The sequence below is a fragment of the Juglans regia genome, unplaced genomic scaffold (genome assembly GCF_001411555.2).
Source record: "Juglans regia cultivar Chandler unplaced genomic scaffold, Walnut 2.0 Scaffold_678, whole genome shotgun sequence".
Lineage (NCBI taxonomy): Eukaryota > Viridiplantae > Streptophyta > Magnoliopsida > Fagales > Juglandaceae > Juglans > Juglans regia.
Window position 1 is genome coordinate 141,086 of NW_023361643.1, and position 11,847 is coordinate 152,932.

Sequence of the window (11,847 nt, forward strand, 5' to 3'; positions counted from 1 at the left end):
AAAAAATGAGGAACATGGGGTTAAAAAACTGTCCGAAGAATTCGCTGGTATGATAAAAAACTTAGATACACTCCCAGCATCAACATCTAAACATTGTTGCATCCACAAAGTTTCAAATCACATTCGCAAATCGAACGAAGAAGCTTATACACCTCAAGTAATATCAATTGGGCCTTTCCATCGTAATAACCCAAAATTGCAAACCATGGAAAGGTTTAAATTGAGTTATCTGAAGAGTTTCAAGGAACGAGCCGACACACAGTTGGAAGATATAGTAAGCACTATAAAAGGTGCGGAAGAAAGTGTTCGGGAAAGTTATTCAGAGACTATATCACTTGACAGTGATGATTTTGTGAAAATGATCCTGCTTGATGCCAGCTTCATTATCGAGTACTTCTGGAAAAACAAGACGCTGAATTGGACCGATGAAGACCGGGAAATATTAGAGCCGTGGTTGTGCAATAGGATGCAGATGGACTTCATATTACTTGAAAATCAGCTTCCTTTCTTTATTATTGAGAAAATATATGACATTGCATTTCCATCTCTCTCAAAAAACAACTCCTTCATTGGGCTTACCTTTCGCCAGTTCGAATATTACAACGTTCAAATTTCCCAATATTCTCCGTTGACAAAAATATTGCACTTCACTGACTTGGTTAGAAACTTTTGCATGCCTCCTAGCTAAAGGCGACCGAAAGGAGAGTCTCAAAAGATGAAGGAAATGTACAGTGCGATCCAGCTGGATGAGGTAGGATTAAAGTTTAAGATGAGCAAACCAAGCTATAATCTCTCACCTCTTGAAATAAAATATGCAGACGGAGTGCTGGAAATCCCACGCTTTCAGTTAGACGATACCACGGAGATTTATGCTCGAAACCTTGTTGCCTTGGAGAAATGTCACTATCCTAAAGATGAGGCATATATTACTGATTACTATACCCTGTTAGGTTTCCTTATCAAAACAGGCAAAGATTTGGATGTACTTGTACGAGAGCAGATCATCGATAATTGGCTGGATGGTGTCGTGGCAACTTCATTGATCAACAAGCTGTCCGGCGAAAAATGTTTGTATATCAAAATGAACTCTTATTATCGCAAGATGGCTGAAGAGTTGAACGAATTCTATAATAATCCCCGAAGCTCATCCCCTTGATACGTGTTTTATTACGCAAGTGTTTGACCGATACTGCTAGCGTATCTGGTTCTGTTGCGTTAATACTCACTGCGGGTGAATCTACATGCTCTGTTTTTGTTTTTTCTTTTAAGTTTTTTAAAGCTTGTATAATTCTAATTAAGCTTGTTTATTTAAAGCTGGCCCCTTGGTGACACATGCCAGTAATACCCCTCATGGGATAGGGGCTTGCCTTGTATAAAGATTAGTCGGTGCGTATTTGGTAATAAAATATGAATATTTATTTATTCTCTCTGTTTTTTGAAAAATAAGCACTGATTTTTAATTGTAGGAATACTAAAACGATCAAGTTAAATGAATAATTGTTGAGAATATATGATCTTTTCTATTTCATTGGAAATCACTATAATATCAATCAGCGAGGGCATTTTTCCCCCAGCCCTTGTGGGGAAGACCCACTAAGAGAAAGGAAAGATGGAGGGAAAAAGGGGACAAAGAAATGGGATTTCAGACATGGAAAAAATAATATGTCTGGAGAGAAAAATGGATGATTTGACATAAAGCAAGGGAATATACATAAAGCAAAAGGAGCAGGAGATAAAAGAGATAGGCACACATGACTCTAGGGACTTTTGGCAAGACTTCACCTACTTCAACCTCACCACAAAAAGACTCTAGCGAGAGAAGAAAATCTGATAAGGAAACTCAAATCTTTATTATACAATAAGGATGAGAGACTAGTAGACGTATAGGCCTAGTGCCGAATTACATAAGTTTGTATATCCTTATTACTTCTTCTCCATTTAAATATTGTACACATCCCTGGATGTACACAAAAACACCGCACAGCCACACTGGATCATTGCTGGGGGCTTCATACCACAATGATCGAGACCCAACCTCTACCTTAGCATGCCCCGAGAACGGACCTTTCTTCCCTTTTGGGCTGCACCGTTTTTGAGCTTTAACAATGGCGTCGTCTATGGGATTTGTATAGATCTTGTAGATCTTATGTGTACTTCGTACCCCCACAACAACCTGTTCCAGGCAACTCGGGAGTCAGGAATGACAATGTTGAAGAGCATGAAAGCTCACCGACAGGGAGGCGAAACTCTCGGAATTAGAGGGGGAGACGTCATAGAAGGGAGGCGAGATAATGCCCGAGAAGAGGCGCCTCTGAGTGGCGGGGTGAACGCCGTATGTCCAACAATGGGTGACTGGGCCTTACTGCAACCGCCTGAATGTGCTCCAATAGAAGGCAAAATCTGAGACGAGCAAACACTTAGAAAGGTGGAACCGAACGAGTTATTGGAGTTCATCCCCTTAAACTCGAACCGACAGGAGGCCACTACGAGGCTCAGCAGTGAGATGACACTTGAAATGCGAAGCGCCATACAACAACTCCTCACCAAACACCAAGACCTCTTCTCCTGGGGCCACGAAGACATACCCGAAATAGCCCTCGAGATCATACAACACTGTCTTAGCGTGGACCCAAAAGCCAAAGTGGGTAAGGTAGAAACGTCGAAGTTTCAATGCAGAAAAGAATGTCGCCATAGTAGAGAAAGTCGACTGCTTGCTATCTGCTGAATTCATCTGAGAAGCCCGCTATCTAGAATTTTTGTTGAACTAACGCTGCTATAGCATCTTCAATCTATTTCTACTACCTTTCTTGTTGTTGTTGTCGAAGATGGTTCACCAAATCTACAATCTGAGCATAGGATCGCGTACCTTCTGCCATGGCACACCGACAAGTTGATTCCAACTGTGATGGGCACTTCTTCTGCAAGGGAACTAAACTACTTCGAGGGAGTCAACCTCCAGAACTATGATCAAGAATTAGAGAGAGAGAGAGAGATAGGAATTTGACTGAACACCAGAGTTGGCCACATCTTCCAACTCGTGGTTGATTTATACTGATTATGAAAGATGATGATCAAAACAACAGTGTTCAATCAACTATACTACACATTTACGACGTGTTGTTTGACAACACTTACTGCACATTTCGTATGAAATCTGTGTTAACTAACTAACTGCCATGATATTCTATTTCTTCACTTCAGAGTTTCACTTCAGTTCTTCAGCTTCTGCACTTCACTTCAGACCTCCAACCCTTCATTCTCTTCCCACACTGCAACCTTCATCTTCTTCCAGCCCGTAACACTGATTTACCTTACTATACATGGAAAATTTCAAAAGGGCATTGCTACTATGTTGCCCCAATTATACTGCTCATTTTTTCCATATTGTATTTCTATTTTCTTAATTTAAAAATCACAAACATTGGCAATTGAATGGATCAACTGAGTGAAAAAATATTATTTCTGCAAGATCCAAGCTGTGCAAGGCATGACAATCAAATTTGAAAAATTGCTGCTACTTTTGTTATCTTTAATTAACTAAACGGGTTTTCTAATTTGTAAATGATTCAACCAAATAAGGTCCCTAATATGGAAGAATTGGTGTACAGTCCAACAATGATGATAACATGATCACACAAGCTAAATGTTGTTGCATAAAACAAGTCATAGTTATATGCACAAAATGGTCTTAGAGAATGTGAGGACAAAAAGCTGTTTGGCTATGGGGAAAAAAATCTGCCAGTACCTCAAGTAAGATAATACATTAATGAGTATGCTAACTTGCAAATAGGAAATGAAAACAACAATGAAAATTATAAGTAAAGAAAAAATCAATGACAAAGTCAAATCTAGATAGACATCATGACATGATCACTTGACTACAGAGCTTGGTTGGCAAAGAACCTCACATCAACATATGAATTCTCACTGAGTTTGACCAGACAAGGACGAATTGTCTTCTCCACCACTTGCACTGTTCAAAAATCATCCCAAACAATACTCAAATCATTATTAGACAAGGCAAGTAGGAGAATGATTTCATTTCAGTGGACTGCCTTAGTTATCCATGTCTCCATTGCCAAATTGGAAGGATACGGGAATATTGGTAAAGAAGACATCCCTACTCTAATTCCAAGTGCATCTGACCATATGATACAAATTGTCCCTACAGCTTAAACCAGAAGGAAGGGATGAATTTAACTATTTGGTTAATATTGTAATATTGCTCCTTCTGTGTTGGCTAGATTTCCTCTTAATAAATGGGCCCAACACAGAAATATTATTTTAAGGTGAGGGTACAAACTCATAAAATGTCTCTAGTATCATGTTAAATCACCAATTGTCTAAAAAACTGTGTAGTAGAAATAGGTGAATTTTATCTAAAGTTAGAAGAAAAATGCTATCTAAACTTACAATCTTACTCTTATAATCATATGTGCTAATGTGTCAACTATTGAAATAGTGAAGATTTCGAAATTCAAATAATAATAAAAAAAAAACAAATAAAACGGGACTGCAACACAATAGATTTAAGATTGTACATAAAGTTATGCGTACTTGTAGCACTACGTACTCATGTTAGAATAACATCAGCTCTAAATTCAAAACACACTACAACATAATTACTTTTTAGTGACGGTTGGAAAATTGTGACAGCCCCCAAACCGTCACTAAAAAGCATTTTCTGTGACGATTTTTTGAAATCGTCATTAAAGACAGATGATATTTTTTTTACGTTCGAACGGAGAGCAAAATTACATTCGAACATTACATATACGTTCGAACATTGTGGCTACCTACGTGCGAACGTGAAATGTTTTGGCGCCAACGTTCGAATGTTAATTGTAAATTTAAATTAAATATGACTCTAATTTAAAAATTATGTGGTTTTTATAGTGCATAATTTGTGAACAAGTCTAAAAAATTGTAATATATATTTACATAGACAAAATTTGTAAAATATAATTATATAATTACATATGTAAATATATATTTAGGTTTATATATATTTGAAGTGCAGTGATTTAGTATTAAAATTGAAAAATCTAACATTAAAAAAGATTGAGAATTGAAATAAAAGAATAATAGATATATTAAATAATATTGTTTCTTACATGTATTAAAAGCAAAATACAAAATATGATAGAATTTCGTAAACACCCAGACGAATGCGTTGTTCACAAATTCGTACTCCGTATCTCCTCAGTCAAGCTATCAACCGTCTCGTTGAGGATACCTAAACAATGGGCTATCTCGGCGACAGACTCCTCTACAACCATGATCTGTCAATCGATATGTGCAATCAACTGTGAGATCACCGCATCAACCCAAGCAGGCCATGCATCTCCCGAAGATGTACACGTCGATTGCTGACTACTACTCCCCACATCGGGCCCGGGCTGCATCGGAGGAGTTAGATCCGCTACAGAGGCTGGCTGACGTGGAGGATAACCCTCGCCTGTCCAATGTTACGTCGATGCATGCTCATGTCAAGGGGGCACATATGATGTATGACCCACTCCTCCGACTGGAGTGGCACTCTCCGAGCAAGTAATAGCCGGCTGATGATGACACCGTATGAGAGGTTGTTCATGGAGACGATGCTAACCTCGTAACAAATCCTCTCAAAGATGCGCAGTGACAAATCGATGTGATCTCCACGTGTCACTCGTATCCAAATTTGGAAATTTTTCGCTCGATTTCCTCAACTCTGTTATGATCTGAAACGTTCGAACATTAAAATTTTTTGTTCGAATGTTAATTGATGAAATTTACTGGAAAATTTATAAACGTTCAAACATTAAATTTTTGCACGTTCGAACATGAAAATTAAAGTGCCAGAAATTTCTCGCTAGATTACGGGCTTTGTCATAGGAAGATACGTTCGAACATGTATATTTAACGTCCGAACATTATCTGCCAAAAATTTAGATGAAATTTTTTAACGTTCGAATGTTTCATCTAAAAATTAGACAGGATATTTTAACGTTCAAACGTTCCATCTAATGATTTGGTTTTTGCATGAATACACGCAAGGGAGGAAGCAGACTCATTTCTGTTGCTTCTCCCGTGCACAAAAATAACCTTCAGAGACTAGAAGGAAAGAATACGCAGTGAAGTTCAAGAGCAAGTGCAACGGGAGATGATGGTACAAATGGAGCGTGTTATGTCGTTGCAATAAAATTTCATCCGGCGACAAACGAAGAAGAAATGAATTTTACCTATGTATATAACTAATTTGAATATCTAATTTTGAAATTTTATAGGACATTGTTAGTTGTTAATTGATGGTGTGTAATATGATACAATTTGTATGTTTTTTAATTTTATGAAATTAGTATTTCTAATCTGTACATTCGAATATAAATAAATAAATGTTCGAATATTGGTTCATGTTCGAACCTTGGTTCGAACGTAAATACACAAAATTATATAATAACATTCGAGCGTAGGCCTCAATGTTTGAACGTACGCACCCTCAAACGAACACAACGTTTGAATGATTAAATGATTAACGTTCGAACAAACTTCTGAACGTACCACTTGCATTCGAACGCTTCTTCCTTAACATTCGAAATAACGTCCGAACGTTAAACCCGTTACGTTTGAACATTGGTTCGTTAAAGTTCGAACGGAAATTCGAACGTTTATTGCAATTAATGTTCGGACGCATAAACGTTTGAATGTAAATATGATACGTTCGAACTAGAATCAACGAACGACAACTTCTGTCATTCAAACGCCACTCGGTCGGGTTGACGTTCGAACGTTCAATTGGATGTCTGAACGTTACTTTCTGTGACGAATCTCAGCCGTCACTAAAAAAGGGAACATTCAAACGTTACACCAAACGGAACACATCCAACCACCATCGCCAATTGTTTTCTGTGATGCACATTAGGTGATGGTCATGGTGACGGTTTCACATATCTTTATAACATTTTGGTTATTTTTGGTGACAATTTGCTCTGTCACAAAAGACAAATTGTGTTGTAGTGACATTTCCTTTAGCCATATAACGTCTCACTCAAAATCATTTTCATCAGTTATCTATAATTACTAAATAAATCAATATAGATTTAGCTACCTACAGACTTGTCAACTATGGGAATAAGTGACTGCAACACTTTAGCCACATTGAACTTGATGTTGGGAACCTTGAAAGATACAATTGTCAGCACTCCAGTCCAAGTTATTGTAAACCATTAGAAAGATATTCAGAACCACAATTCACACATAGAACCCATCAACTTTACCTATCTTTTGATGCATTTATGACCACAGGTAGAAGTTTGGAACAAGTAATTTCTGGGGCACAATGAAATGAAAACAACAATGAAAAGTATAAGTAAAGAAAAAATCAATGACAAAGTCAAATCTAGATAGACATCATGACCTGATCACTTGACTATGGAGCTTGGTTGGCAAAGAACCTTACATCAAGATCTGAATTCTCACTAAGTTCGACCAGACAAGGACGAATTGTCTTCTCCACCACTTGCATTGTTCAAAAATAATCCCAAACAATACTCAAATCATTATTAGACAAGGCAAGTAGGATAATGAAGTCATTTCAGTGGACTGCCTTAGTTATCCATGTCTCCATTGCCAAATGGGAAGGATATGGGAGTATTGGTAAAGAAGACATCCCTACTCTAATTCCAAGTGCGTCTGACCATAAGATACAAATTGTCCCGACAGCTTAAACCAGAAGGAAGGGATGAATTTAACCATTTGGTTAATATTGTAATATTGCTCCTTATGTGTTGGCCATATTTCCTCTTAATAAATGGGCCCAACACAGAAAAATTATTTTGACGTGAGGGTATAAACTCATAAAATGTCTCTAGTATCATGTTAAATCACCAATTGTCTAAAAAACTGTGTAGTAGAAATAGGTGAATTTTATCTGATGTTAGAAGAAAAATGCTATCTAAACTTACAATTTTACTCTTATAATCATACGTGCTAATGTGTCAGCTATTGAAATAGTGAAGATTTCGAAATTCAAATAATAATAATAAAAAAATAATAAAACGGGACTGCCACACAATATATTTAAGATTGTACATAAAGTTATGCATACTTGTAGCACTACGTACTCATGTTAGAATAACATTAGTTCTAAATTCAAAACAAACTACAACATAATTACTTTTTAGTGACGGTTGGAAAATTGTGACAACCCCCAAACTGTCACTAAAAAGAATTTTATGTGCCGATTTTTGGAAACCGTCATTGAAGACAGATGACATTTTGTTTACGTTCGAACGGAGAGCAAAATTATGTTCTAACATCACATATACGTTCGAACATTGTGGCTACCTACGTGCAAACGTGAAATGCTAATTTGCCACCAACATTCAACGTTAGTAACTAACGTTCGAACGTTAATTGTAAATTTAAATTAAATATGACTCTAATTTAAAAATTATGTAGCTTTTATAGTACTTAATTTGTGAACAAGTCTAAAAAATTCTAATATATATTTACATACACACAATTTGTAAAAAATAAATATATAATTATATATATAAATTTATATTTGGGTTTATATATATTTGAAGTGCAATGATTTAGTATTAAAGTTGAAAAATCTAACATTAAAAAAGATTGAGAATTGAAATAAAAAAAACAATAGATATATTAAAATAATATTGTTTCTTACATGTATTAAAAGCAAAATACAAAATATGATAGAATTTCGTCAACAACACTCAGACAAATGAGTTGTTCACAAAATTTGTACCCCACATCTCCTCAGTCAAGCTATCAACCATCTCGTTGAGGATACCTAAACGATGGGTTATCTCGGCGACAGACTCCTCTACAACCATGATTTATCAATCGATATGTGCAGACAACTGTGAGATCACCGCATCCACCCAAGTAGGCCGCACATCTCCCAAAGATGTACTAGTCGGTTGTTGACTACTACTCACCACATCAGGCCCGGGCTGCTTCGAAGGAGTTAGATCCGCTACAGGGGGTGGCTGACTTCGAGGATACCCCATCGCCTGTCCAATGTTACGTCGATGCAGCTCATGTCAAGGGGGCACATTTGATCTGTGACCCACTCCTCCGATTAGAGTGGCACTCTCCGAGCAAGTAATAGCCGACTGATGATGACACCGTATGAGAGGTTGTTCATGGAGACGATGCTAGCCTTGTAACAGATCCTCTCAAAGATGCACATTGGCAAATCGATGGGATCTCCACGTGCCACTCGTATCAAAATTCGGGAAATTTTTCGCTCTATTTCCTCACCTCTGTTATAATCTGAAACATTCGAACGTTAATCAATGAAATTTACTGGGAAATTTATAAATGTTCAAACGTTAAATTTTCGTACGTTCGAACATGAAAATTAAAGTGCTGGAAACTTCTCGCTAGATTACAGGCTCTGTCATAGGAAGATACGTTCGAACATGTATATTTAAAGTCCGAACGTTATCTGCCAAAAATTTAGATGAGATTTTTTAACGTTCGAACGTTTCATCTAAAAATTTGGCGGAATATTTTAACATTCAAACATTCCATCTAATTATTTAGTTTTTGCATGAATACATGCACAGGAGGAAGCAGACTCATTTTTGCTGCTTCGTGCACAAAAATAAACGAGAGAGAGAGACGGTAAGAGAGGATCGTGGGTTAGAGAGAGAGAGAGGGTTAGAGTGAGAGAGAGTTGAGTGAGAGAGGGTTAATATTTTAGAACTCTAGCTCCATTGATTTTGGTCTTTTTATTTTTTATTCTTTTGAATTTTATGATATTTTTCTTGTGTTTGTTTATATATATATATATATATATATATGTCTTTAACAAGTTAGTGTTGTATTTTTTTTGAAAGATTGATTGTTTTAGCACGTTGAAAGCTTTTGATTTGTAAGAAGATATTGTGAGTGCTAGGTATATTTCTAAACTTTAGCAATATTTTTATACATTTTGTTGTGATTTTATTGTGGATAGTGGTGAATATGGGATGTGTATAATGCGAGTTTTTTGAAGAACTTTGTGAATTTGATATGGGTAGAGTATTTTGAGTTGAGTAGTGAATTTTGATTGAATATATACATAGTGAATGTGTATCAATTGGGTATTGATGAATTAGAAGGAATTAAATTGTTTATATTGATGAATTAGAAGGAAATCTTTGTGATATGGATTGTGTAATATGATGAATTAATATGGAAAATTGTGTTGTGTTTATGCTTACTCTTGAAATATTGTGATTATTGTTTGTGAATTTTGTGAATATTTTGTGAGTTTATGATGTTCATTGATGAATTAATATGTTTAGAAATATTGTTGTGGGAGTATTGTGAATATGTTGTGATATGGATTTGAAATATTGTGATTATTGTTTGTGAATTTTTATTGAAAATGTTTATATAGTTAGAAATATATTGTGTTTAGTTTGTAGATTTATGTGAATTTTTTGATATAATATGTTTTGATGTTTTTTGAATTTGTTCTTTAACATGAAAATTATAAGTTTAGGAACTTAATTTAAGTTAAAATTAAAAACATTTAATATGAGAATTAATATTTAATATTTAATAAGTATATATAATATATTCATACTAATATAGTTAGAATATGATTATTATTCAAATTATAAGTATAATATATAACTTAATTTAAAAAAAAAAGTATATAACTTAACTATATAAAGTATAATATACATATAATAACTATAATTAATAATAACTATATAAAGTAAAATACTCTTCAAGAAAAAAGTCTCGAACCTACCAAATAAGTAGAGAGTTAATACCAATGCTCTAAGAGATTCAATATGCACCTAATGACGTTTTTACCCTTTTCTCTCTAAAGAATAGGGTTTCTTGCTGCCGCTGTGTCTGGCCTTACGTAAGGCTGCATGGCAGCCGTTGATGGTAGCTCCGGTCGGCCTTCTCTTGCCGATTTGGTGGCTGCAGTCCCTCAACCTATACCTGAGATGGTTCTTGCTCCCAGACCTCCGAAGATGGTGGAAGGAGAGGTTTATTTTCAATTCACTAAAGAGGAGATCGCACGTTCGGCAGAGCCTTTCCGCTATTCGGTAGTGCTGAAGTTTCTGAAGAACAGACCTTCATTGGATGCAGTGAGGGCCTTTATTCACAGTCGCTGGGGTCTTACAGCCATTCCTGTTGTATCATCCATGAGAAGGCCTCGTAATGTATTTGTCCGAATGGCTAATGAAGTTGATTTCACCAAGGCTTTATCCCGGGAAGTTTGTGAGATAAATGGAGTATTTTACCGTGCTTTCAGATGGTCACCAGAATTTAATGAGGATGCAAAGCCTTCTAGGGTCCCGGTATGGGTTACCTTGCCGGGTCTTCCTCCAAATTTCTATCAAGAAGCGTTCTTGAACATATTTATGGCACCTATTGGCAATTTCATCCGCCGTGACAACCCGACTCGATGTGCAACAAGAACGGATGGTGCTCGCCTCTGTGTTGAAGTGGATGCTGCGAAACCACCGCTGTCTCATTTTTGGATTGGAGCGCCTGGGCTTCCTTCAAGTCGTAGGCAGGAAGTTATCTATGAAACACTCCCGGCATATTGCTCTTCTTGTAATATGCAGGGGCATAATGAAAGGACTTGTAATCCGGGGAAAGTTGGTAAGATTGGGGGAAGAAAAGTGTTTAAAAAAGTGCATCCAGAGACAAAGATTCTGGTAGATGATCAGGGGGTGGAGCAATCTGTTGATAATGTGGATGTTCCTTCGCTGGTTGTTGTGGATAATATTGTTCATGCAGAAAATAGTAGGAGGCTGGAGCTGGAAACAGAGGATGCTGGGGTGAGTAAGGAATCGGAGAGAGTTGATATAGATCAGGTGCAGTTGG

At 36.5% G+C, this 11,847-nt stretch overlaps 2 protein-coding genes across 2 annotated transcripts; both read left to right on the top strand.

The window, feature by feature from the left end:
• Positions 1–205: 205 nt before the first annotated feature.
• On the top strand, positions 206–688 carry LOC109021663 (UPF0481 protein At3g47200-like). The gene has a single exon (XM_019004346.1). The coding sequence runs from the start codon at positions 206–208 to the stop codon at positions 686–688; it is 483 nt and encodes a 160-aa protein (XP_018859891.1).
• Positions 689–715: 27 nt separating this feature from the next.
• LOC109021662 lies at positions 716–1,156 on the top strand. Its single transcript, XM_019004344.1, has one exon. It carries the CDS (start codon positions 716–718, stop codon positions 1,154–1,156), a length of 441 nt encoding a protein of 146 aa, XP_018859889.1.
• Positions 1,157–11,847: the final 10,691 nt, after the last annotated feature.

What these genes read in the sequence shown, in the direction of transcription:
- LOC109021662 (XM_019004344.1), top strand. Translation starts at nt 716, where the DNA reads ATGAAGGAAATGTACAGTGCGATCCAGCTGGATGAGGTAGGATTAAAG.
- LOC109021663 (XM_019004346.1), top strand. Translation starts at nt 206, where the DNA reads ATGGAAAGGTTTAAATTGAGTTATCTGAAGAGTTTCAAGGAACGAGCC.